At 42.5% G+C, this 26,107-nt stretch overlaps 1 protein-coding gene across 3 annotated transcripts; it reads right to left on the bottom strand.

The window, feature by feature from the left end:
- Positions 1-462: 462 nt before the first annotated feature.
- NOCT (nocturnin) lies at positions 463-24,931 on the bottom strand. 3 transcript variants are annotated; one of them, XM_007063730.4, is made up of 3 exons: positions 24,067-24,931; positions 4,123-4,392; positions 463-2,779 (listed from the first exon to the last, which is right to left on the bottom strand). In XM_007063730.4, the coding sequence occupies exons 1-3, from the start codon at positions 24,323-24,325 to the stop codon at positions 1,944-1,946; spliced, it is 1,365 nt and encodes a 454-aa protein (XP_007063792.2). In that variant the 5' UTR covers positions 24,326-24,931; the 3' UTR covers positions 463-1,943. The 3 variants fall into 3 exon arrangements, with proteins under 3 accessions (XP_007063792.2, XP_037753142.1, XP_037753143.1); XM_037897214.2 differs by lacking the exon at positions 24,067-24,931 and adding an exon at positions 11,178-11,281; XM_037897215.2 differs by lacking the exon at positions 24,067-24,931 and adding an exon at positions 8,563-9,138.
- Between the last annotated feature and the right edge of the window lie 1,176 nt (positions 24,932-26,107).

Here is a 26,107-nt window from a genome sequence, read left to right as displayed (position 1 = left end):
ATTGCTAAGTGAAAATGCTCACCTCATGAGAAAGTAGCCACATTTGCTTTTTCAAATTGATAGAATGCAAATACCTGCTGTCATCTGGGAGGGGGGGAAAAAAGACAGTAGTTTGCTCCAGCTCCATTGGCTTGCTAATGTGGAATTCGGTACGTCAATTAGGGTCGCTAAAAGAAGGATATAGCCATAGCCTACTGTAAGCTTTAGATGCATTTGGCTGTACTACCAGAGAAGGCAGTTCACCAGCAAAAAAAAAAACATGCCAATTTCTCATGAGTTTTCTTTGTGGGTTCTGGATGCCTTCTTGTCCCTGCCTCACCAAATGAAGTCTATAGTTTTGTGGTGGTGGTAACACTAACATGAGGATTGGAAATGTCACCACCACAGACAATTTCTGAAAAATATATCTAATAGAAAGTTGTGATACTTGGACACTTTAGCAAGAAGACATTGCGTTGATGATTATTTTTAAAAGACCATTTATTAATGTATCTGGAACACTTACAATTCATAATGGGCCAGTAACGTTACTTGAACTGAAATACTGCTTTAGCTTGGAATTGCCCTACGTGTGGTTCCTTTTCCCCCCAACCACCCTGAAAGTCAGCCCCATGGCTTCCCCACTCCAGCCACCATTCCCCCCCTTCCCACCCCTACTTTAACAAAAACCATCACTGCTGTATTCACAACCCATAGCTACAGGACCTTCTTGGTGAAGAAAAGCACTCCCCAAGGCTGGCAAGAGCTGCTTATATTAATATTTTTCTCCCTCCCATAGTTCAAATGCATTGCTAGAGTTCCAGTTACCCACAGAAAAGAGCAACTCAGGACTGCTGCCAACCCTTTTTGTCCTGTGTTTTATAATGGCAGAGGCAGAGCCATCAGTCCCTCTCAATACATTAAGTTTATCATTTTCTAAAAATGTCAGTGTTAAGTCTTCAAAATACAATGCTACATACACAAAAAAAGGCAGGGGGAGTGGGGCTTAACATGAAGATCAGACCTTTATCCAAACAGTTAGTAGAACTATGACAAGACTAAATAAGACTCTAAATTTAAACCGTTCCGCAATGTGTGGCACTAAACTGACAGGCAAAATATTCCTGGATTAAGTGTGTCCTTTGAAAGGAAGTGCAGGGAAGATAGGAGTTCCAGCTTTGTCTCTCTATAGGCCATATATGCATTGATGCAGGCACATTTTCTGCAGAACTGAAGGGGCTACTACATCATACACTATGGTCAAGTCTCCTCTCTTAGGCACTTCTACTGGGAGTAGGCTTTGCATCACATTACATGCTCTATGGAAGCTCCTATCAGTTCTTAAAACACAGATTAATTCTCCCATCTGAAAATCATTTCAGAATTACTAGGGCCTTCCTAGATTTGCTTGTGGTGTCTGAAATGTATTCAGTTTCCTACATTTAGACTTCACACAACTTGGTCAATTGCATTGCTTACACATCAATATAAAAATAAATAAAAACACTTATATAGTCAAGCTTCTTACCCTGGTGTGTGCACCAAGGGGAAACATTAAAACTTGCCCTGACAGCATGCTAATTTTGTTTGTTTATATATTCACTGAATTCTTAGCTTGAGAACTTAAGGCCTGAACATTCATTTCAGGATTGATCCAGTCCTTAGACAAAGGAGTTAATGAAAGGAGAAAGAATGGAGTTTCCCCTCCAACTTTCAAAGTAAGATGTGGCAGAGCACACATTGAACAAAACCATCGCAACTCAAAAACTGGCAGTCAACTCCTTTCCCCTCCTTTGGAGGCTTCAAATTATAAGGTTTGAATATCAAAGTTACTTCCAAGTACATGCCTGAAAATATATTAAGTCATCCATATACCCCCATCCTTAAGTAAATCCAACCTCATCAAAAGTTTCCTTAAAAATGGCAAGTTAAGACACTGCAATACCATATGGAGTTTAAACAAGTTATAAAAGTCTGTCAGGGTCTTGATTAAAGCTGAAGTCACACACCAAAGACAGGTGGTCTGAAGGGTAATTGAAGGATGGCAGCCTGTTGGGTCCAATTTGTTCTTCAGTCAGCAGGCCAAGAGCAGAGTTTACATTTAAGGCATGCTGGGAATACCAGATATAATCCAGTGTGTGCCTGCACTCTCCAGAGGGCCGGATCTTCCATGTAGTATAAGGAGGCTCTGATTGCCCATCTACACTCAGCAGCTTGTAAGCACTATTCAGGTTGAGACTGGAATTAGAGAATTCCTTGTAAACTTCTTCGGTGGGCTCTGCATTGAAGTCTCCACAAATTATTAGAGGGATCTCTGCTCCTTGGGTAATATTTTTTAGGTTCTGTAGAAGATCGCAGCCTTGTGCTGATCGAAATCTCTCCCAACCGGTACGGGCTTTCAGATGAGTGACTGCAATGCAGAACAGCTTCCCAGTTTCACTGCATCTCAGCGTCTGGGCTATGGCCACTTGGTTGGTTTTTAGCTTCATTGCCGTCAGACGGATATTAACACTGTTGGTCAATGTAAAGCGGTCCTTGAGAAAAAACAAGGCACAGCCATCTGGTCCATTGTTATGTTCCACATCTAAACAGGGGGACCATGGCTTAGGGAAGAAAGTACACTGGTAGCCTAGCCGACTAAGGAGTGGCTGAAAGGTATCAAAATAATGGTCCACTTCTTGCAAGCACAAAATGTCTGGTTGGTATGCAAGGATTTCCTCCAGAATGAGGCACTTCCTTTCTTCCCACTTGAGAGCTTCCATGGGGCACTGAATGAAGTTGTCCTTGCCTTCTCCAAGAGCTGGAATGAAAAATCCATCAGTACCTATTAATTGCCAGAGCAAACCAGCCTCTCCCTAACTTAGACTTGCATGGGCCTGTGAAAATAAGGGACTCCCTTGTAAACATACTGCCAGCTACGGGTAAGTAGTATGCAGATTTCTACTCAAAATCTGGACCTAACCCCAAATGGATTTAAGGGTTAAGTTAAAATTAAGTGTGATTTATAGGACCTATTGTCTTCATTTTGCCAGGAGAATTTATTACCTTGCTTTGTAGGATACATGTGTGCAAAAGTTGTAGCATACACTGAGGCCATGGATACCAGACTGGATTGGAGCTGCGGCTCCAAAATACCCAGTTACAAGTACTTGTGGCCACAATTTTCAGGAGTGACTACTGATTTTGGATGCCCAATCTGAGATGCCTTAAAGGGGTGTGATTTTCAGAAGTGCCTGGTAAGAAAAATATAAACAACCTCTACACACCGAGGCCCTTGTAAAGAAGTGTGTCACACAGGGCACCCCAAAAAATTACAAGTTGCTTTAAACTAGATTAGTACATGTGGCTGCTACGTCACCTTGTAATGTTTCTTGTTAAGTCTCTTCCATGCTATTGCGTTTACTCTATCATCTGGAAGGTGTGACAAGGCAGAAAGGACTCCAGATAGGAGAGCTATTTGACAATATTCTTAATCTCAATATAGTCTTTTCAAAAGTTTAAAAAAAAACCTGTGCAGAGAGAAGGGGAGATGAGGCCCCTGTGCCCAGTTTAACCCTCGGCACTGAGTGCACGATGTGGAAAATACCACTATAAACACAATTATTCCTGTCAATTATTCCACTTCAAATGTGCTTTTCCAAGTAGCAATAACCAAGACAAATGAAAAAATTCCTGGAACTCTGAACCAAGTTTAACTAGTTTTTTTTGTGACTACATTGCCACAGGATGATCTGAATGTGTTAAGTCAACTTCAGAAGAAGAATTATAGAGGGCAAGTCTACTCTTTGGAGGTCACTAAGGATCCAATAATGGGGTACGTCTCAGTGTAATAGGAGATGCCTTGTATTCACATAAAGATGGGGAGACAGGAGAAGTAGCTTCAGTTTTATAAGTACAAAAAAAGGAAATGTTTGTGTGACTGTTGTGCAGGGAAGGTCACATGAATTCAGACCCAGAAGTTTTCTATTTTTGCTATTTCTTCCGAATTACACTTGCCTCTACCCTAACCCTCCCAATTCCATATATTTGTACTCTGTGCAAACACACTATATCTACATTAAAAAAAAATACATACTATACATTTTTAACAGCATCTAGCTCCAAGGGGACTGCCTCAAGTGGAGATTTATATGAGGTTCATACCTTGCGCAAGAATGTTCCACTGCATGACCCTAATGGGACGATGGGTGCTGGCAGAATCTGCCCTCAGGTCCACAAAGTCTCTCTGGAGTCGGGGAGGGCGTTTTTGAAGAACTGCCTGGCATTCCTGAAGCAGCTCTTTAGGATCTATGGGATCCACCTGCTCAGAGTCTGACTGTTCCAAGTATTCCCGATGCTGGGAGGCAGCACTGCTATTCAACGTCTTAGCAAGCGCGCTATATAGCCTGCTCGTACTGTTTCCCATGGAACACGCTGGAAAGAAGAAAGTGACAGTTCAGCATCAGGTATGATTAACTCCCCCTCCCTATTTTCAAATACAGGGTCGATCTTTCATCTCCCAAGTCAGAGTAGGCTAGTGAATCGATGGTAGTACTGCAAAAAGTCCAGAAACTTCTGACATTTGCCCCTCACTGTATGGGAATGTTTCAAAGGGCTGCACAAAAAGCACATAATCAAAAAAGACAGCTAGGGTTCTCTCAAAGCTATGTTTTCTTACATCTTTATAGCATCTTAAGGGGAACTGACTAGGCTCTTTAATTTTTAAAAACTCCACAATGAATACTACGGCTAATAGTTAGATTTAAGTTACAAATAAATGCATTCATAAACAAGGAATCCCACAGCACTTTAAGTTTCCTGCATAAATCATATTTTTTGTCCCTCATTGTAGATCTTTGTCACATACTGGCCCATATCTGGGTCTTGCCAGGTTGCGAGGTATGTAACGAACAGGTCTGCTGGTTCCTGGGACTATTTATTCTTGGACAGAAACCAAGAGACCAGCAGAAACTGGCTTCAAGATCCTCCCTCCCCCTATTAGCATGATTCTCCAAAAATGTTTTGTCATGACAATTCTTTTCAGCTTTTGAACCAAATAGGACCAAATTAAATGATCTTCAATTTTTCCATCCATTTCCTTATGTAGCTTTGTCTAGAGGATTTTATTCACATTGCGTGGGCACAGTATAAAAATCTGACAAATAGGGTTGACTCGCTGTGTTGATCTCCATCGTAAACCAGCCACAGAAAAGTTGGGTGTGTGAACACACAACCCTATCATAGCTGTGCAAACTGCTAAGAGTATTTTCCATACTGTAGCCTTCCACCTCAGACAATTCAAGAAAATAGAGGCAATAGAATGAAGTATAGGAAATTTCTTAGAAGTGAAATGCTTTCGTCAGAAGATGCAGCAAGGACCAGTAGCTATGAAAGGTGCTGCTAACTTTGTGAAAGCAAAGTTCTGCCTTGTCTTGTACCTCATACATCAGTGGGATTGCCCAGGGTGTGAAAAAATGTAACATTTGCCCTAGTAATGTTCAGGAGAAAAGTTATGCTAACATGGCAACTGCTACATCAGAAGTTATTTAAATTCTGGGATTCCCTCGGGAGGTGGAAGACATTCGTGAATTTCCCAACTAACTTGTGTCATCATTAGAGCTGGCTGGAAGAAGACACTGCAACTTGAGGTTTAGAAGTGTATTTTCATTCCGCGATAGAAAAAAACCCAAAGCCTTTTGAACTGTTTTGCAAAAACTGAATTGTGCCAAAATGGTTGGTTTTGGAGCAAAACCAGCGCCTTTGATTTAGGTAGATGTTTTGGGGGTACCAGTCACTTCTGATGACACTCTCTCCCACTCTATAGCCTGGTGGCTGGGGTATTGGCCTGGTACGTGGGAACCCCAGACTCAAATCACTGCTCTACCAGATTTAGAGCATCATTCTGAATGTTCCAGCCAGCTCCCTGTCACCACACCAATGCACTGTACAGACAGCATTGTTCACTTTGCAATACAAACCTCAGGGGAGAAGGTACATTTTAAACTTGAGCAAAAATAAAGTGGTTGCAGGGAAGGGACTGAAAACTTCAGAAGCTTGAAGAGCCTGAGTATGAGCTGCATATCCAACCTTCATCCTAGATATGGGCTAAAGAAACACCAAGCCTACTATGTTTCAGGGTTCCCTATGAAAATTCTTATAAATATTTTCCATCATGTTTCTCCTACGTTGTACAGAGCCACTGAGTTTTGCTTTCCACCTACCCTACTTATTCCATTTAAGGAACTGTTGCTCCCTTCCTGGAAACTTCGACAACAAAACCAGTGGAAGCCTCTAAATAAGTAGTCTCTGCTCTTCCCTCTGAGGAGGGGAGTCCATGAGCATACGTTACATAACCTCTCTCTGCAATTATGGCTGTGGAAGTTAAGCTGCACTGGAGAAGCAGATAAATTCATAGTTCCTCATATGCTCTGAGATCTGAATTGCACAGCTTCAGGACAGCTATTGTTTTAGGACTCCTGTCTCATACGTATTCTTTTGAGATATACTGCTGAAAAGTTCAGCTTCTCCAGAATTAAGAATGCATCTGACAAGCCCCTCACCACCTACATATCTTCTATTAAAGAAAAAAAATTCTTAGTAGATTTTAAAGTCAGATAAGTCAAATACTTTTCACCTAGCTATTTATATGGTGTCCTTTTATTTTAACGATGCAGCCAGTAGCAGCATCTTGCTCTACAGCAACGAAGAGGAAAGTTTCAGGGGCCAAACCTTCCAAAGTGGGTACTCAGGATTTATATGCACAATGTGCACGTTTGAAAGGTACTTCATTTTTGGAGCACCAGAACTGGTGCTATTTGGAGGCCACAGGAAATTTGTATTCCAGTCTTTTACAACCAACTCTACATTGGTTATTTTAAGAGGACTCTACTATTAGTATACTACCACATCATGTACTGTAAGTTATTTTCAAGGATTTCCTACTAGAGCTAAACACACCTTGAACAGGGTGAATATGCAGATGGATATTCCCTCCTCCAAAACCACACAAAAGAATGCCAATTCATCCATTCTAGCCTCAGACATAGATCAGAGAGATGGACCTTGCTTTATAGGCCCTGTACTTTCTGCTCATTAAACAGTTCATCTTCCCCTGCCCCTTCCAAGCACCGTATCAGCAACAGAATTTACATTTCTGGCTTCAGAACTTTATCAGGCAAGGTTATTTTATATCACAATAGCCCCGAAGACCCCAGCCAAGACTGAGGCCTGTTGTGCGGGGCACTGTAGAAGCAGCCCATCCCTGACCTAAAGGGCTTGCTGTCTAAACAAACAAGACAGACCGACGGTTGGTGGGGAAGAGACTCATCCAAGGTTGCACAGCAGGTCAGTGGCAGAGTTAGGAACAGAACTCTGATCTCCTGACTCCCCAGCCAGTGCCGCTTCTCTGCAGTGACAGAACCTAAGCAGCAGCAGGTGGGAATCCTGTCAGATGTTGGCCCCCTGTTTTGCTTATTAACAGAGGGATAGTTGCAGGTTAGACAGCTACATTGTTTCATTTTGGCTGAGGGAGAAAAGGGAAGAGTGTTGTTCAGGGGTGTAGAGTTAGAATTTTTTCCCCATTAGTCTGAGGTCATGGTGGAAATCCATTAACTGAGTTCTAGGGAATAAGTCCAGCAGATAAATTTCAGTCAGAGCTTATTTCATACATAAGCACCCTCTTGGTCAAAGGTACAGTGCTATTATGCACGCTGCCCTATGCCTGTTATGGATCCACTCAATCTGTGGGCTTCCTGCCTCGATACCGAGGAGTAGGGTTACTTATTTACCCAGGCTAAAGCCTTCAGCGATCAGAGTAGGAGGTTAGACCCTAACTTGGTCTGAAATGCTGGGCAGCTAGGTGCTCTCATTGACACACTCTCCCTCTCCCACCCCTCCCCACCTTTGGTCCTTTTCCCCTCAAAGTCTGTCTGCCCAATTACCCCCACACCGCTTCTGATTGCGAACATTTTACTTCTACTCCCATAGTACTTCTCACTACCCCACCATAGGCCCCCAACACCCCTCTAGCGCCAATGATTCCCACCCTACTGTACTCCACAATCCCTAGTAACGCCATCCCTGCAGGCAGCCTTTTCACCTGTACCCTGCAAAATCTGTGCTCCCCTTTTGCCCTGCAGTCCTCTTCTGCCCACATGTCCCACGGCTAGCCACAGCACTCCCTCCGCCCATTCTTCTTCCACATGGCCCATGGAAGACCCTCCCCATCTTTGGTGCTCCTTTGGAGGTAGCTTTCTGGGCCCAGCTCTGCCCAGTGCAGGGACAGAAAGCAGAGACTGGAGCCTGCTGCCAAGAGGTCAGGACAGCCGGCATTCTGAACACCGTGCTAGGTGCTGTGACTGGGGAGGCAGTACTCCCAGCACCTCCCCGTAGTGACAGGACCCAAACAAAGGTGTGCGAAGTCGTGTCAGAAGCCACCCGCAGGCCGGAGTCCCGCTGCCATTGTAAAACCACAATAAGTATGTTTAAAAGAGTGCCCAGGAACACAACGAGGGAACAATTACACTGGACATCTGACAGCATCTGGTGTCTAGGCAAACTGAGCAACTTGCGGGGAAAAGTCACATATCCCCCATCTGAACTTACCCAGGGAGGAAAGAAAGCGAGGAAGGCCCAGGAAGAATGGGCAGAAGACCGTCACAGAGGACACTGAATGTGCTGGCGTCACCTAGGAAGAAGTACCGCTAGTAGCGAGTGACCATAATCAACGGAGGGGCTGGACTGCCCAGTGTGACAGCGGCACAAGAGGAACTAAGGTCTACGGTAATCTTAAACGTTACTTTTTTTAAAAAGACTAATTTCCCAAGATGACCATGTTCCTTTAAATCCTAATGAGTATTTTAGTTTAATCTAATCCAATATCTTTAGGTTGACTCCCAAGGCCATGTGGAACCAAACGAAATGGCTAGAGATGTTCACCCACTTTCTGTTCAGCTTGTTATAAAACCAGAGTGTCATGACGACTTGCTTGACTAGAGCCGTAGTTGCCATTCACCTCTCTGACTACCTTTTTTCATGTCAGATCTTACAAAGGGACAGCTTCATTACTTGCTAGAAAAAGTACTAAAATTGTGCTTCTACTCTGAAGAGTACATAAAAGTGCACCTTCTTACCCATGAGATCTGCTTCTTGTATAATCACACCTGCTGTTTTTCATGACAAAAAAAGTGTTAACTTTCTACTCATATTAGCCTTGCAAAGTCAAAACAGCTAAGAAGGTTCTGTTCTCTTTCACACCAACAGAATGGTTTGGTCATTTCAGATAGTTATACCCATGGCTTTAATGGGCTTGCTATGGAATTGCAAGAGGTCACTAACAGCATAATTGTATCTGCAGAGCCTTTTACTCCTCGATGATGTGCAAGAAGGAAAGAAATCATTTTGGTTCTGAAAGCCCAGGATTAGTCTGCAGGGCTGACAACTAAACTCCCACTTCCCCACCCTTTAGCTTATAAACTGATCGTATTTGATATGGAAACAGAGAGAAACATGGTGCAATCTCCTACCCCTTCCATCCCCTCCCACCCAGTACCTTTGCAGAGCAGAAACTGTATTAAGCTTACTGGTCTGCAGTTTCCTGGATCCAGTGGTGCACAGGCAACTCATGGGAGGGACATAAATGGGGGGCCCAGCTAAAGGGGGGGCTCATAACCCTCCACGTGACTCCTCCCTGCCCCCTGCCCAGGGCCCCTGTGTTCTCCCCATCCCACGTTACCTGGGCTGGGGGGAATCTCTGTCCTCCCACTGCACCGGATACAGACTTCGGAACTGCAGCGCTCTCCAGAACCGCAGCAGCGAAAGGAGCAGAACGTGGGGCCACCGAGTGGCCCCACACTAGCAGCTCCTCTGGTGCGGCTGTACCACACCCAGTCCTTCCATGCAGCTACATCTCCTGTCTGAGGCCTGTACAGCCCCACAGAAGACAGGGTTGGGGGCTGGGGCAGTACAGCTGTGCCGAAGGAGCTGCTGGTGTGGGGCTGCCCGGAGGCCCCATGTTCTGCTCCTGTGTCTTGCCGGAGTACTGGCAATAAATATCTTAATGGTACGGCATACTGTACTGTACCGTCCTACTTGCACCACTGCCTGGATCATTCCTCAATACAACGTCCCCTTTTTGTTCTGTAAGAGTAGATATGATGTTTACCATTTTCCACTTTTTTTTGACCGTACCTTTCCTCTGTACTTTCTCTAGAATGACCCGCAATGATTCTGGTGCTACTATTATTCTGTACTACAGTAGGTCCCACTGTACTAAGCACTGTATAAATATAGTACAATACAGTCCCTGATCCAAAAAGCTGACTATTTAAATAACTTTCTGCTTTAGCATTCCAGTGTAAAATTTAAATTATGTCTTGCCTATTTAAATACATTCCTGTTGTCTAGGTGTTTGGGTTTTTGTTGTTGTTGTTTTTTAAATCTATTCTTTCCCAACTGTGCCTTTCCTCTACTTATAGTATTATTATCTGGATAGTGAAATACTTTTCTATAAAGGATTTCAGCCATTGCTTCTCCTGATCAAGCATCAGATCTATACTTTAATTATAAAAAAAGAAAGTGGTCTGACCTTCTACACTGGAGGAAGCAGATGCCTCTCCCCCAACAGATTCTTTGCAGAACTGGCTCTCTCATTTTTTGTTTACCATTGAGATAAATAAGATTACACAACATATTTTTTAAATTCTGATATTTACTAGTAGTTTAGAAGGAATATAGCAGGTTGGGTACTTAAAGCTTCTGGTAGGACTTAAAGCCCCATACAGCTGTTAAAATTAACATCAAGTTTAAATATATTCAAAAATAACTGGTTATCTATACATGCTGTCCTTTCTCACAGAAATACATGGAGATGCTGTCTTACAGCTGTCAGATACCTGATTAACTATATAAAACATTTCCTAGACTGTACATATGTGGAAGGTTCTAAATACTTCCACTATTACCCAAGAACAGTGCTTAATTGGTGATGGGGCTTGCTAGGACTCAGACCCAGCACCTCTAGGCTGACAGTTTGTAGCCCCGACCCGATGGGCTTCGCGTGTCAGTTATGAAAGTAAGAAAATTGTTTGAGTCCCGGCCCCTCTTTCATTACAAATTAAGCACTGCCAAGAGCTCAGCATTTAAGTTGAGCACAGGTTTTGCAATACTCCAACAGAATTCCAAAACAGTAAACAAAGAGAATAGTTATCTTGTGTACGCACCTGCTAAGCCGCTAGGATGCACCAGTGCCAATACAGTAAACAAAGTTAAATAGTGAAAGGTACATAAATATAAGCTCTAACATCACATGACCATTCTTTATTGAACAAACTAGTCAAGTAGGGACATCTAGTGGCCACTGGCAGAATTGCTTCAAACAATCAAGACTAGCGTGGAAAATATTTTTGGTTAAGTGGTTACAGTGAACTTTTATAGTAAAGAGCTAAGCTAAATAAGCTATTACAGTGACCAATACACTGAGTCAAGAAAAAGATTCTTGAATGAAATTTTTTCTTATGCTTGTTAGTCAATATACGGGCTTTGTGGACAGCTTTAGTACCAAAAGATGAGCAACTTGAACATTCATCATGTTAGAAAGTATTCTTTATTATAACAGTGGCATAAAAAGAAAAGGAGGACTTGTGGCACCTTAGAGACTAACAAATTTATTTGAGGATAAGCTTTCGTGAGTTGCATCTGATGAAGTGAGCTGTAGCTCACGAAAGCTTATGTTCAAATACATTTGTGAGTCTCTAAGGTGCCACAAGTCCTCCTTTTCTTTTTGCAGATACAGACTAACATGGCTGCTACTCTGAAAAGTGGCATAAAAGTGACTTCAATAGAGATTACAGTGAATGCACTTTCATTATAACCTCAGAACATATATTCATAACTTTTTAGAAGTCACCTTAGGCTGAAAGTTTTTCAGGTTTTGTCTTGACCCAAAGTGAGTATTTTTTGGAGAGTTTGAGAAAACTTATTCAAAAGAGGTGAATAGATTTAAGAGGGCAAAAGAGATTATTTTTGTGTTCAAACCTAAAAAGTAGCGGAGATTAGATACTGTTCATGTGTCTAGTAAGAGATCTAGAATGTATACAGATTTTGTCTAGGATAATAAATTAAAATCTTACCAGTGAACAAATCTAACCCCACAAACACATCGTATGCAGAATGATACCGCAACATCTTTAAGTTCCAAGTAATTTTTTCTAGAGGCAATATCAAAATATTTTGGTTGATGTTTATTCAGCATTTTAGGTCTCAACATAGTTCTTGCTGTACTTTGATCATGTCTTTCAAGAAAGTCTTTTAAATTGCAATGTAATGTTTTTGCCTTTGAACTGCCTGATAGTTTGAAGAGTTCCTTGGGGGAAGCCCAGACAGAGATCATACAGCAGAGCCGAAAAGAAAAGAAAGAGACATTCTGATTAATTGTTAAAGCATTTAATGGGACTGTCCTGTGAATTTTGGAAAAAAATGGTAAATAATCCTTGGTCTCAAGAAATTTGAGAGCCAGAGCCATAATTTTACATATCTATCACTATCCTGACATCTACCCTGATGTGTTCTCCATGGTGATGCGATGCACAGATCATAACTTAGATTCTCCTCAGACCTTTTTCTTGTGCATGACACATTGTCCATCATGTTCAATTTAGGGGTAAAATTTTCCAGGGTGCTTGAGGGACATTTTACTTGTGGTCTGATAATGTGGACTGTGTGTTATGTACAAGACAAAGATCTGAGGAAAATCTAAGTGGTTAAATTGGCACAGCTAAGCCAATAGGCTCTTAAGTCACTCAGGCCCTTTTGAAAACTTTAACCCTAAGTGCTGGACTTGAAAATATAGTCTGTGTCTCAGCCCACCGATCTAGTTCTCTCTGGGCAGTAAGACTGACAGAACACAGACTGACAGCCCAGAGAAAAAACAGGGTATTCAACAGCACTTATGGTAAACGACCAGGGATTTGAATAGTTTCTTCCTTCTATTCCACTTGTTAATACAAAAGTCATTCCCGTACCATAAGAGGCTGAGTTTAATTACTAGACCACCTCTTGAGGTGCAAACTGGCACAGGCAGCTAGTTATGCAAGACCAATTACACAAGTTATTATGGATAATTTGGAGATAAGAAACAGATGTTTCTATTTGGAGTGAAACATGTTTAACTAAAGCAAATGTTTCTTTAAACTGAGAATACTAACTCACACAAGAAACCTTTGTTTCCACTTTAGACTCACAGCTCTCTCTAATGTCTCCCGTCCCACAAGTAACTGGCTGCAGTTTCAGAAATCCTTTCCGCCTACACCAAGTCTGTGCCGGTTTGCCTCAGAAATGACAAACCTGGGCAAAACTATTCAGAACATCAATCACGTCGCTGCTTTCTGTGCAAGGGTATGTGAGGAGATCGCAGCTGAAGTCACCTAAGCCACACATTGAAGACAACACCTTGAAAGATATAGTGTCCATGTAACCCACAAACCTCCTGGGTGTGGTGTTCTGTCCCCACCGAGACCACTTCGAGATTAATGAATCTGACAACTTTAGCTAAAAGCCATGTGGCTTATGCAGTAAAAGCTTATGCATTTAGCTTCAAAGGTCCCAGCTTCAATCCTGCCCACCAACGACCAGGGTCTGTCAGCATTACAAGTGGGGCTCGTGTGGGATATCAACTGGGAAGCCTTTGAAGCTTGGGACGTGCTTCCTTTTTCTTCCAGTTCTTGTCAAAGTTTTCTCTTTTGTTTATTAGAGTGCTCCCTTTTAGTAGATCTCACCTCAAAAAGGAGTGTGGCGTAAGAGAGACTCTTTTTTCTACCACTACAATTAATCCCTTTTATTAAGGGTGTATTTAATAAGGATTCACACCAACAACCACAGAAAAATTGATCTTGTATATAAGAGTCCAATTCAGTATCTTTACCTCAACCTGGGACCTCTGGAGCTTAGTATATGAGCCTCTACTGCATGAGCTAAAGCCACGTGGCTCTTAGCTAAGGCTGTAGCAAACTCATTAATCTCTAAGTGGTCTCAGTGCCACTAGAGGGGACATCATCATGCACCTCATCCCCCATTCAGCAACCCATGTAAATTAGGATAACTGAAGCCAATGGAGGTACACTAGTATAAGAGAAACAGTCAGGATCCAGGTCTTCAGCAAGAGAGCAATTATAGTGCTCTCCAACTATGCAATATAGTATATTTCAGAACAGTCATAATGCAAATTCTGCTCCTATCAGGTGAAGTGAGGCACAATTTCGTAGCAGATCTAGAAGGAAAAGGATACTTACCCCTGATAATCTGAATTTTCAAAAGGAGATCAGCTTTTCCTGTGAAAACTCTGGTAACTGTGGTTGCTAGAGATGGGCTCTTGTTTCTTCCAACAAGAGCACGGCACCACTGAAGCCAGGTTATTTGGCCTCTCCCAGACTTAAATTGAACCAACTGCTGCTCTGTGAATTACACAGTATGAGGAACTATGTATTGGCCACTTATTTACAGCAGGAAACAGTTAACTGCTCTAAAGTTCCACAGCCCTTGGATGCACAATACCAAATTTATTCTTCAGCTTCCATGGTGGATTGATTTAAGTCGAAGTGATTTAAATCATCAATTTAAATCAGCAAGCAGGAAACCTTATTTACATAATTGATTTTAATCATATCTTGCATTAGTACTTTTATTTTTCTAAAGAAAGGCTGATTCTCCATGGTTGGTAACCATTAAAACATGCTGATTAGCAAGTAAATATAGCCTTTGAACTAAATTTGGTTCTTTTTTTACAATCCAGGATACACTATATCTTAACACTTTTAAGTAATTATATCTCTATTTATTCAGATTCTCAATTTTTATGTTAGAAAATAGTGAATGATGCACTTCTTATTTATTAGATTATTTTCTTACTTCTGATTTGTGTCAAGTTCTGCATGGATGGAAAATCAAATTCAATTTAAATGCTTAAACAGCATTTTAATTTTTTCTTATTAAAGAAAACTACCTTAAATGTGCTGGATACATAAGAAAAAGTATCAAAACATGTTTTGCATTTAAAAATAACTGATTTACTAAACAAAGGAAGTAGGAGCTGCAGTTAGTGAACTTAACTGGTTATTTCTATTCACCATGTCCTTCAAAATTTTAGAAATAGTAGATCTCATCCTCTCACACCCAGTTTTATTCTTACATTTGATTCTTATAGCTTTCCTGTTTTTTCAGCTCACATTGGTTTCTTACCTTTGAATCAACTGGTCACAGAACTGAAATCAAGAAAATCTTCTTTCTGCATCTGCAGAAGAAGCTACTGCTGACAAAAGCTGGGTTACTAATTCAACGAACTCTAGCTCCAGATGCTTAGTCAGTTCTAGTACTTCCACTAGTTCAGTGCTTCAGCTTTCTTTAAACTAATGGCAGCAAATATTCATAGATTCATAGATATTTAGGTCAGAAGGGACCATTATGATCACCTAGTCTGACCTCCTGCACAACGCAGGCCACAGAATTTCACCCACCACTCCTGCAAAAAACCTCACACCTATATCTGTGCTATTGAAGTCCTCAAATCATAGTTTAAAGACTTCAAGGAGCAGAGAATCCTCCAGCAAGTGACCCGTGCCCCATGCTAAAGAGGAAGGCGAAAAACCTCCAGGGCCTCTTCCAATCTGCCCTGGAGGAAAATTCCTTCCCGGCCCCAAATATGACGATCAGCTAAACCCTGAGCATATGGGCAAGATTCACCAGCCAGATACTACAGAAAATTCTTTCCTGGGTAACTCAGATCCCACCCCATCTAACATCCCATCACAGGCCATTGGGCCTATTTACCATGAATATTTAATTACCAAAACCATGTTATCCCATCATACCATCTCCTCCATAAACTTATCGAGTTTAATCTTAAAGCCAAATAGATCTTTTGCCCCCACTGCTTCCCTTGGAAGGCTATTCCAAAACTTCACTCCTCTGATTGTTAGAAACCTTCGTCTAATTTCTAGACTAAATTTCCTGGTGGCCAGTTTATATCCATTTGTTCTTGTGTCCACATTGGTACTGAGCTTAAATAATTCTTCTCCCTCTCCGGTATTTATCCCTCTGATATATTTATAGAGGGCAATCATATCTCCCCTCAACCTTCTTTTAGTTAGGCTAAACAAGCCAAGCTCCTTGAGTCTCCTTTCATAAGACAAGTTTTCCATTCTTCGGATCATCCTAGTAGCCCTTCTCTGTACCTGTTCCAGTTTGAATTCATCCTTCTTAAACATGGGAGACCAGAACTGCACAAAGTATTCCAGGTGAGGTCTCACCAGTGCCTTGTATAACGGTACTAAAACCTCCTTATCCCTACTGGAAATACCTCTCCTGATGCATCCCAAGACCGCATTAGCTTTTTTCACGGCCATATCACATTGGCGGCTCATAGTCATCCTATGATCAACCAATACTCCAAGGTCCTTTTCCTCCTCCGTTACTTCTAATTGATGCGTCCCGAGCTTATAACTAAAATTCTTGTTATTAATCCCTAAATGCATGACCTTACACGTCTCACTATTAAATTTCATCCTATTACTATTACTCCAGTTTACAAGGTCATCCAGATCCTCCTGTAGGATATCCCTGTCCTTCGCTAAATTGGCAATACCTCCCAGCTTTGTATCATCCGCAAACTTTATTAGCACACTCCCACTTTTTGTACCAAGGTCAGTAATAAAAAGATTAAATAAGAGTGGTCCCAAAACTGATCCTTGAGGAACTCCACTGGTAACCTCCCTCCAGCCTGACAGTTCACCTTTCAGTAGGACCCATTGTAGTCTCCTCTTTAACCAGTTCCTTATCCACCTTTCAATTTTCATATTGATCCCCATCTTATCCAATTTAACTAATAATTCCCCATGTAGCACGGTATCAAATGCCTTACTAAAATCTAGGTAAATTAGATCCACTGCGTTTCCTTTGTCTAAAAAATCTGTTACTTTCTCAAAGAAGGAGATTAGGTTGGTTTGGCACGATCTACCTTTTGTAAAACCATGTTGTATTTTGTCCCATTTACCATTGACTTCAATGTCCTTAACTACTTTCGCCTTCAAAATTTTTTCCAAGACCTTGCATACTACAGATGTCAAACTAATAGGCCTATAATTACCCTTTTTTCCCCCTTTCTTAAAAATAGGAACTATGTTAGCAATTCTCCAATCATACGGTACAACCCCTGAGTTTACAGATTCATTAAAAATTCTTGCTAATGGGCTTGCAATTTCGAGTGCCAATTCCTTTAATATTCTTGGATGAAGATTATCTGGGCCCCCCGATTTAGTCCCATTAAGCTGTTTGAGTTTCGCTTCTACCTCAGATATGGTGATGTCTACCTCCATATCCTCATTCCCATTTGTCATGCTACCATTATCCCTAAGGTCCTCTTTAGCCTTATTAAAGACTGAGGCAAAGTATTTGTTTAGATATTGGGCTATGCCTAGATTATCCTTGACCTCCACTCCATCCTCAGTGTTTAGCGGTCCCACTTCTTTCTTTCTTTCTTTGTTTTCTTATTATTTATAGGACTATAGAACCTTTTACTATTGGTTTTAATTCCCTTTGCAAGGTCCAACTCTACTTGACTTTTAGCCTGTCTCACTTTATCCCTACATGTTCTGACCTCAATAAGGTAGCTTTCCTTGCTGATCCCTCCCTTCTTCCACTCCCTGTATGCTTTCTTCTTTTCTTAATCACCTCTCTGAGATGCTTGGTCTACAACTCCTGCCTATGAACTTTTTCCCCTTTCTTGCAGGCTTCCGATAGCTTCTGCAGCTTTGATTTAAAATAATCCCAGGCCTCCTCTACCTTTAGATCTATAAATTCTTCAGTCCAATCCACTTCCCTAACTAATTTCCTTGATTTTTGAAAGTCAGCCCTTTTAAAATCAAAAACCCTAGTTGCAGATTTATTTTTGTTAATCCTTCCGTTCAGTTTGAACTGAATTAGCTCATGATCACTTGAACCAAGATTATCCCCTACAACCCTTTCTTCTATGAGATCCTCACTACTCACCAAAACCAAATCTAAAATGGCATCCTCTCTAGCTGGTTCAGCAACTACTTGATGAAGGAATCCATCAGCTATCGCATCTAGGAAAATCTGAGCCCTATTATTATTACTAGCACTTGTCCTCCAGTCTATATCTGGGAAGTTAAAGTCTCCCATGATCATACAGTTTCCATTAGTATTTACTTTATTAAAAACATTAAAAAGGGCTCTATCCATATCCAAATTAGATCCCGGCGGTCTATAGCACACCCCAAGCACTATCCCAGGGGAGGCTCTAATAGTTTTCTTCCCCAATGTAATTTTTGCCCAGACGGACTCAGTCATATCCATTTCATTGCTTCTTATTTCTTTACATTCTACCTCATCATTGATATACAATGCTACTCCACCACCTTTACCTTTATTTCGATCTTTCCTAAACAGCATATACCCCTCAATACCTGTATTCCAGTCATGACTACTATTCCACCATGTTTCTGTTATCCCTATAATATCTGGTTTCACTTCCTGCACCAGTAGCGCTAGTTCCTCCATTTTGTTACCTAGGCTCCTCGCATTAGTGTACAAACATCTTAATTTTTGCTGTTTGGCCTCGCTCACATTCTGTACCCTATTAGGCACAGTCATTCTACAGCCAGTATAACCTATTAGACTGGTACCTACACTGCCCTTCCTCCTACCCATGGCTGTATCCTTTCTTTCTTCGTTTTCTTTCCTCTCAATGCTAAAATCCGGCGTGGAGATTACCTGGACATCTCCCAACCATCTCCCCCAAATTCCCAGTTTAAAGCTCTCTTATATACTCTCAAATATATACTGCTTAATATTTTTTGTATTTTAATGATTAATAGATAAGTAGTTGAGGCCTTAGCATAAGCTGTCAATTTCAAATTTAATTTTAAATAGGTTTATTTTTTAAAAATAAGCTTGTATTTAATTTAAAATAAAAATATATTTTTTTCATTAAAAAAACACATTGATTTTTATCCAACCTATCAGCTTCTAGTGCTGACCCTCTTGAATGGCCATATCCTAGTGAGGGTCAAGACTTGACGTGTCTATTTTGGCAGAATTCAACCCTGTACCCCCAATCCAAGATAATTCAAAATATTATTAATTTAACTAATAATTAATTATTAATTTAATTAATTATTAATTTAATATTAATATAATTTAAGGGGGGAAAATCAGGATATTTAGGTTTTTAATGTGTTATTGTCCATAGATTTATAGAACATCTTCAGGGCTCAGCAAAAGTAGTAATACATGCCAAGTGCCACCAGATTAAGATTAAGACTCAATCCTTCAGTTTACTCCACTAATGGGGTTCCATTCAGGTGCACTGGTCCACCTGGGTGGAACCAGTTGTATGACTGGGGCACAAGTGAGACTGATATAACTGCCAGTGAAGTCAGTGGAAAGACACAGACTTAATCAGGAGTTGGATCAGTCCCCAAAGCAAAATAGTCAGCATTGTTAGGATATAGATATTCAGGCCTGTCGGTAAAGGCCTGTACTAGAAGAATTTAGGTGTATTCTTATCACTTGGCTAGTTAGAGGTATAAAAGAAAGAATCAAAATCACTGTCTGCCAGTGTAAGGTCCTTCTATTACTGTGACAGTCTGAGGCCCTGTTCTTAGATTAAGGCCTTTGGCTAAGCAAGAGAGGCAGCCATAAACTGGGAAGTGAATGGTCACATCCTCACATTCCAAACTAGCACCTTATTTCAATGTGACTATTGGGCTGTTAGGAATACAATCCTGTCCTGATAGTGCCTATCACCTCCAAAGAAAGGGAAGTGCCTAGAAAATGTAAAAGGAAACTTAGTTTCATAGCATCCTGTCTGGCAAGAACTCACTTATCAATAGCTGGGATGTGAAATCCTCACTTCTGTTTTGTTTTGTCATTATAGTTCCCACTTTGCTATTGTTTGTCTGTATAATCTCTGTCTGGTTCTGTGATTGTTTCTGTCTGCTGTATAATTAATTTTGCTGGGTGTAAACTAATTAAGGTGGTGGGATATAACTGGTTACATAATCATGCTACAATATGTTAGGATTGGTTAGTTAAATTTCAGGAAAATGATTGGTTAAGGTATAGCTAAGCTGAACTCAAGTTTTACTATATAGTCTGCAGTCAATCAGGAAGTGAGTGGGTAGGTGTGTGTGGGGAAAATGGGAGCAGGGAATGGGGAAATTGGAATCATGTTTTGCTAAAGGGGGAAATGGGAACAGGGAATGGGGGTAAGGAAATTGGAATCATGTTTGGCTCAGGGCAGGAATGGGAACAGGGACACAGGTGTAAGGCTCTGTGGTGTCAGAGCTGGGAAGGGGGACACTAAGGAAGGAAACTGGAATCATGCTTGCTGGAAGTTCACCCCAATAAACATCGAATTGTTTGCACCTTTGGACTTCGGGTATTGTTGCTCTCTGTTCATGCGAGAAGGACCAGGGAAGTAAGTGGGTGAAGGAATAAGCCCCTAACAAGCATACTATAAAAACTGATGAATTTAAGTATTTACAGCAATGATTCTCAACCCGCAGCCCAAGCAGCACACAACTGTAGCCCATATGACCTCCTGAGGGCCGGAACTAGGGGAGGGACACTTGCTGTGGGAGCAGAGCTGGCAGGGGTGGGGTGCCAAAATGGGGTGGCGCAGCATCAGCCCCTGGCGGGACTGGGCCCAGAAGCATCGGCTGGAGGCTGGGGGGCTCAGCACCCCTTAATCCCACAGGATTGCAGGTTCAGTGTCCCCGGCTGGAGTAGACTCCCCAACACTAGGACCTCAGCAGCAGGTGGGCAGAGTGGGCTGCATGGCTGAGCTATATGCAGCCAAGATAGAAGACCAATGAGCATGGGGATGGGGGCACAGAGGCATGGGAAGAGGGTGCAACCGGTGCATGTGCGACAGACTCTAGTTGGGGACTGGTGGCTGGGGGCAGTCCATGGATGGGGGGGGGAGGGTTGAGTGCTGGGGGGCAAATCTTTGGGGCATGGGGAGAGTTGCTGGGTTGGGGTCCTGGATGCTGGAGGGGGCAGTTCCTGGTGGAACCGTTCTGCCCTGGACAGGGCACCGTGTCTTTGCAAGGCAGGCATGTGTGCCAGCCCAGTGTTGGGGGGCTGGATGCTGGGGGGACAGTCCCAGGAGGGTTGGGTGATAGGGGGTATTCCTTAGCTGGGGGTGGGGGCAGTCTGGGGACAGTCATGGGCTGGGTGCATGGGGGGCAGTGCTCCCCATCTTTGCAGGAAGGCTACGCAGCCACGCTCTCCGGGCGCTTAGCCCAGCCATGCCATCAGCATGGAAGTGAGGGTGGCAATACATCATGCCATACCATGCCACCCTCACAGTAAATTAATTTGAATAGTGAATGTTTTGACTTATTTTGCTAGTTTAAAATGCTCTTTGTAGACATTTGCCAGTGTTTAAATGAAAGGTACTATATTGATTTGAATTGTATTGTTGTCATATAATAAATACTAAACCTTGTATGTTTTTTGTAGATGTAGTGTGTGTGTGTGCGCGCGCGCATATATAGTATGGATGCGGCCCACAGTGGTAAATAAGTTGAGAACCTCTGATTTACAGTCCGAATATCATTCCTATAATTTGTTTCCTGATTAAACTTTATATCTCTGCAGCACAACTATACTAGGAGTTTCCACTGGAGTAACTTTAATTACACCAGCACAGTTATTAGTCTAAACAAAGCCTAATATTGCATGTAGAAACATGTTTTGTTTTTGCTTTTTACAGGATGCTAACTGCAAAAAAGCTAGATCAAAATATGCAAAGTCTTATGTGCATACTCATTCAAGTGAGCAAATTCAGACGTAGGGCATTCAGTCTGATCTTCTCTTTCACCACTTGTGTACAAGAATTATCAAGTTTGAGAACAGATCATTTATGTTTTTAACCATATTGTGACACAAAACCCGGGCATGAAGTGGGTGAGGATGTACCAAGAAGTTTTAACTCTAAATATCTTGAGTTTTATAAGTGTGACTCAGACGTTGAAGAGCAGCACTGGCCGGAAATTTAAAGTTGCAAGAAGTACGATTCTAGAGAGACCAAGAACCATAAGCCTCTGTGGATCTTTTAAAAATTCCTTTTTTAAACATAACAGTTTGGAAGATTTATAAATTCTGCTACAGTGTTTTCAACTAAAAATCATATTAGCACCTGGCTCGAACATGGACAGCCATAAAGGGAAATTAGCTAAAAAAGTAAGAAAAAATTATTTTAATCAACCGGGCAAAATTGTGGAAAATAAAAAAAATCAACGATCAGTATGAAAAGTAAATTTGATTTAAAAGGTTTCAGAGTAACAGCCGTGTTAGTCTGTATTCTCAAAAAGAAAAGGAGTACTTGTGGCACCTTAGAGACTAACCAATTTATTTGAGCATAAGCTTTCATGAGCTACAGCTCACTTCATCGGATGCATACTGTGGAAAATACATAAGATGTTTATATACATACAAACCATGAAAAAATGGGTGTTTACCACTACAAAAGGTTTTCTCTCCCCCTACCCCACTCTCCTGCTGGTAATAGCTTATCTAAAGTGATCACTCTCCTTACAATGTGTGTGATAATCAAGGTGGGCCATTTCCAGCACAAATCCAGAATTTAACAAGAACGTCTGAGTTTCACTTCAGGTTGGGGGGCTGTCTACTGTCCGCTATTCCTACCTACATGCCTCCAGCTTTCACCCTGACCACACCACACGATCCATTGTCTACAGCCAAGCTCTGCGATACAACCGCATTTGCTCCAACACCTCAGACAGAGACAAACACCTACAAGATCTCTATCAAGCATTCTTACAACTACAATACCCACCTGCGGAAGTGAAGAAACAGATTGATAGAGCCAGAAGAGTTCCCAGAAGTCACCTACTACAGGACAGGCCTAACAAAGAAAATAACAGAACGCCACTAGCCGTCACCTTCAGCCCCCAACTAAAACCCCTCCAACGCATTATCAAGGATCTACAACCTATCCTGAAGGATGACCCAACACACTCACAAATCTTGGGAGACAGGCCAGTCCTTGCCTACTGACAGCCCCCACAACCTGAAGCAAATACTCACCAGCAACCACATACCATACATCAGAACCACTAACCCAGGAACCTATCCTTGCAACAAAGCCCGTTGCCAACTGTGCCCACATATCTATTCAGGGGACACCATCACAGGGCCTAATAACATCAGCCACGCTATCAGAGGCTCATTCACCTGCACATCCACCAATGTGATATATGCCATCATGTGCCAGCAATGCCCCTCTGCCATGTACATTGGTCAAACTGGACAGTCTCTACGTAAAAGAATAAATGGACACAAATCAGATGTCAAGAATTATAACATTCATAAACCAGTCGGAGAACACTTCAATCTCTCTGGTCACGCGATTACAGACATGAAAGTTGTGATATTACAACAGAAAAACTTCAAAACCAGACTCCAGCGAGAGACTGTAGAATTGGAACTCATTTGCAAATTGGATACAATTAACTTAGGTTACCTTGCATAATGACTTAGCCACTCCCAGTCTCTATTCAAGCCTATTTCCCCTTGTTTTTTCCTACAAACACCCCCCCACCCTTCCTCAGACGTTCTTGTTAAACCCTGGATTTGTGCTGGAAATGGCCCACCTTGATTATCATACACATTGTAAGGAAAGTGATCACTTTAGATAACCTATTACCAGCAGGAGAGTGGGGTAGGGGGAGAGAAAACCTTTTGTAGTGGTAAACACTCATTTTTTCATGGTTTGTATGTATATAAACATTTTCTGTATTTTCCACAGTACGCATCCGATGAAGTGAGCTGTAGCTCACGAAAGCTTATGCTCACATAAATTGGTTAGTCTCTAAGGTGCCACAAGTATTCCTTTTCTTTTTGATTTAAAAAACACACTTTTTTTTTTAATCTTTCAGAGAAAGATTAGGTTTTTGTTTAAATCCACACCGTATTCCTTTAAAACCAGCCTACGTTGGCCGGGATTAGAACGTTCTAATGCCCACATTCCATCCATGGAAGCTTCAGACCCCGAACGTTCCAAACACTCACCTGCTCGGGAACTCGCAACACCTGGACCTACCGCTGCAGAGCACTGGCCGGCCGAGGCCCCTTGGTGACAGCAACCACAGCGAGGCGCGGCAGAGGAGGAAGAGCCAAGGAGGGCAGGCGGGGAAAGGGCTCTCTTCACCGGAACAGGAGATCGGAGCAGCAGCAGGGACGACGAGGAGGAGGAGGCGGTGGTGGTGCAAGGGGCACAGCAGAGAGTGGACAGGGCCGAACACAGGGACCTAGCAGGGCTCTGATACATAATCCCGCTGTCCCCCAGAACAGCTAGACAAGGGCACCAAAAAGCTGGTGAGGGTGGAAGGCTTGCCGGCGCGGCGTGCGGGGTTAGCTCACCTGCGGCTGCCGCGAGCTCCTCCTCTAGCGTTAGCTGCCGGTCAGATGTTACTGGGAAGCCACATACGTACACATGGGGGAGAAGGAGCCGGCGCTGCGCAGACACGGCAGGAACAAAGGCCGCCCCCAGCCACGCAGTAGCTAGTTCCCGTTATCACCCACGCCTCCAGCTCCCACCCAGCGCGGCGGGGACTCCAAGGAACCAGCTCGGCTCCCAGCGCCTCCGACACATCCGGCAGCTCCCAGCGCTCAGCCCAGGGGCGGGGAACGCTCCACGCAGACTCCTCTCCCCTGCAGCGAGCCTGGACTCGATGGGCTGGGACTCCTCTCGTGTGGCCCGGTGTTACCGGGCTGCAGGCGGCCTTTGGCTGGAGAGGAGGGGGGCTGGTGAGCCTGCCTGGAGCTGGGCAATTTCCAATCCACCCCCTCTGCCGCTTGATGACGTGGGCTTGCTCGCAAAGGGTTTCCGAAACCATGCTCTGCAGTTGACATCACACAGAAAAAGGAAGCTGATGGCCCGGCGGGGACTGACTGGCTGGGAGGGATGTAGGGTAAAGGTGGGAGCATAAATAGCCTGCGGCGGGGGCGCTACAGCAGACTAGATGGAAAGGAAGAGAAATAGTGTCTCACCCTGAAAATTAGCTGACTTTGAAAAGTAAACTCTTCCAAATGTTCTGTTACAGCCCTCTCTCCTGTGTATGCCCTGACTTGGATCCCTTCCCATATTGGTCAGTATCCTTCTATAGTGCTGGCATCTAAGTTTGCCAGATCCCTTTTCAGTAGTATTACCTTGTGGATAATCTAAGCACTATACCCAGATGTACAGACTCTCTTTCCTCGCCCTATGTATTACATACTTTTTTTAACATTAGCTTTAATACATTTTTTTTAAGGATTTTGGTAATTCACATTTGGATGATTTCCCTCCTTTGTAAAAAGTAACATAAAATAGTCCTTTTGAAGTTTTTCAGTGAAGTGACATGCACACTTTATGGTACTGTGTGTGTCCATCCATAGTAATAATAAGCGCTTCCATGGGCAGAGTTGGGGGGGGGGGGGGGACGGGACGCATGGGAGGGCGTTTTCCCCCAAGCCTCAGGCAGGCAGCCTGAGCCTGCAATGTAAGGAGTTCTGCAGAGAAGACAGGAGATTTGCTGCTCCCAGATGGCACCCTGAGGCAGAAAGTCAGAATTTTGTTTATAAACAGAGTGATTAACAAATGATTAAGATAAGAAAGGGCTGTTAGGTCGATTCCTGAAGTTAAATGATCAGTTCCAAGCTTGGTGAATTGTAAATAGTAAGTAGCCTAAATGGTAGAGAGTAATTGTAGATTTTTCTACAAATTGTTTCAAGTGTTGTATTCAAGAGGTGTTAACAAAGTTGCTAATATCTTTCTTTGAGAGGATAACTGATTTTTTAGACAAAGGAAATGCAGTAGGTCTAATCTACCTGGACGTCAGTAAGGCACTTGATACATTTCCACACGAGAAATTATTAATTTGGAGAAAATGAGGATTAATATGAGAATTTAAAAAGTGGATAAGGAACTGGTTAAAGGGAAGATTGCAATGGATCATCCTGAAAGGTGAACTGTCCGGCTAGAGGGATGTTACTCGTGGAGTTCCTCAGGGATCCGTCTTGGGACCAACTTTATTTAACATTTTTATGACTGACTGTGGCACAAAAAATG

Source organism: Chelonia mydas, chromosome 4 (assembly GCF_015237465.2).
Source record: "Chelonia mydas isolate rCheMyd1 chromosome 4, rCheMyd1.pri.v2, whole genome shotgun sequence".
Classification (NCBI taxonomy): domain Eukaryota; kingdom Metazoa; phylum Chordata; order Testudines; family Cheloniidae; genus Chelonia; species Chelonia mydas.
The sequence above is the reverse complement of the archived record's forward strand: the minus strand, read 5'-3'. Positions and strand labels throughout refer to the sequence as shown.

Excerpts from the sequence above, each read along its gene's own strand:
- NOCT (XM_007063730.4), bottom strand. The coding sequence starts at position 24,325 with ATGTATCAGAGCCCTGCTAGGTCCCTGTGTTCGGCCCTGTCCACTCTC. Across the intron at positions 4,393-24,066 it reads TGTTGCGAGTTCCCGAGCAG|CGTGTTCCATGGGAAACAGT; the intron begins GTGAGTGTTTGG and ends TCTTCTTTCCAG. Across the intron at positions 2,780-4,122 it reads GTGGAACATTCTTGCGCAAG|CTCTTGGAGAAGGCAAGGAC; the intron begins GTATGAACCTCA and ends TTTTCATTCCAG.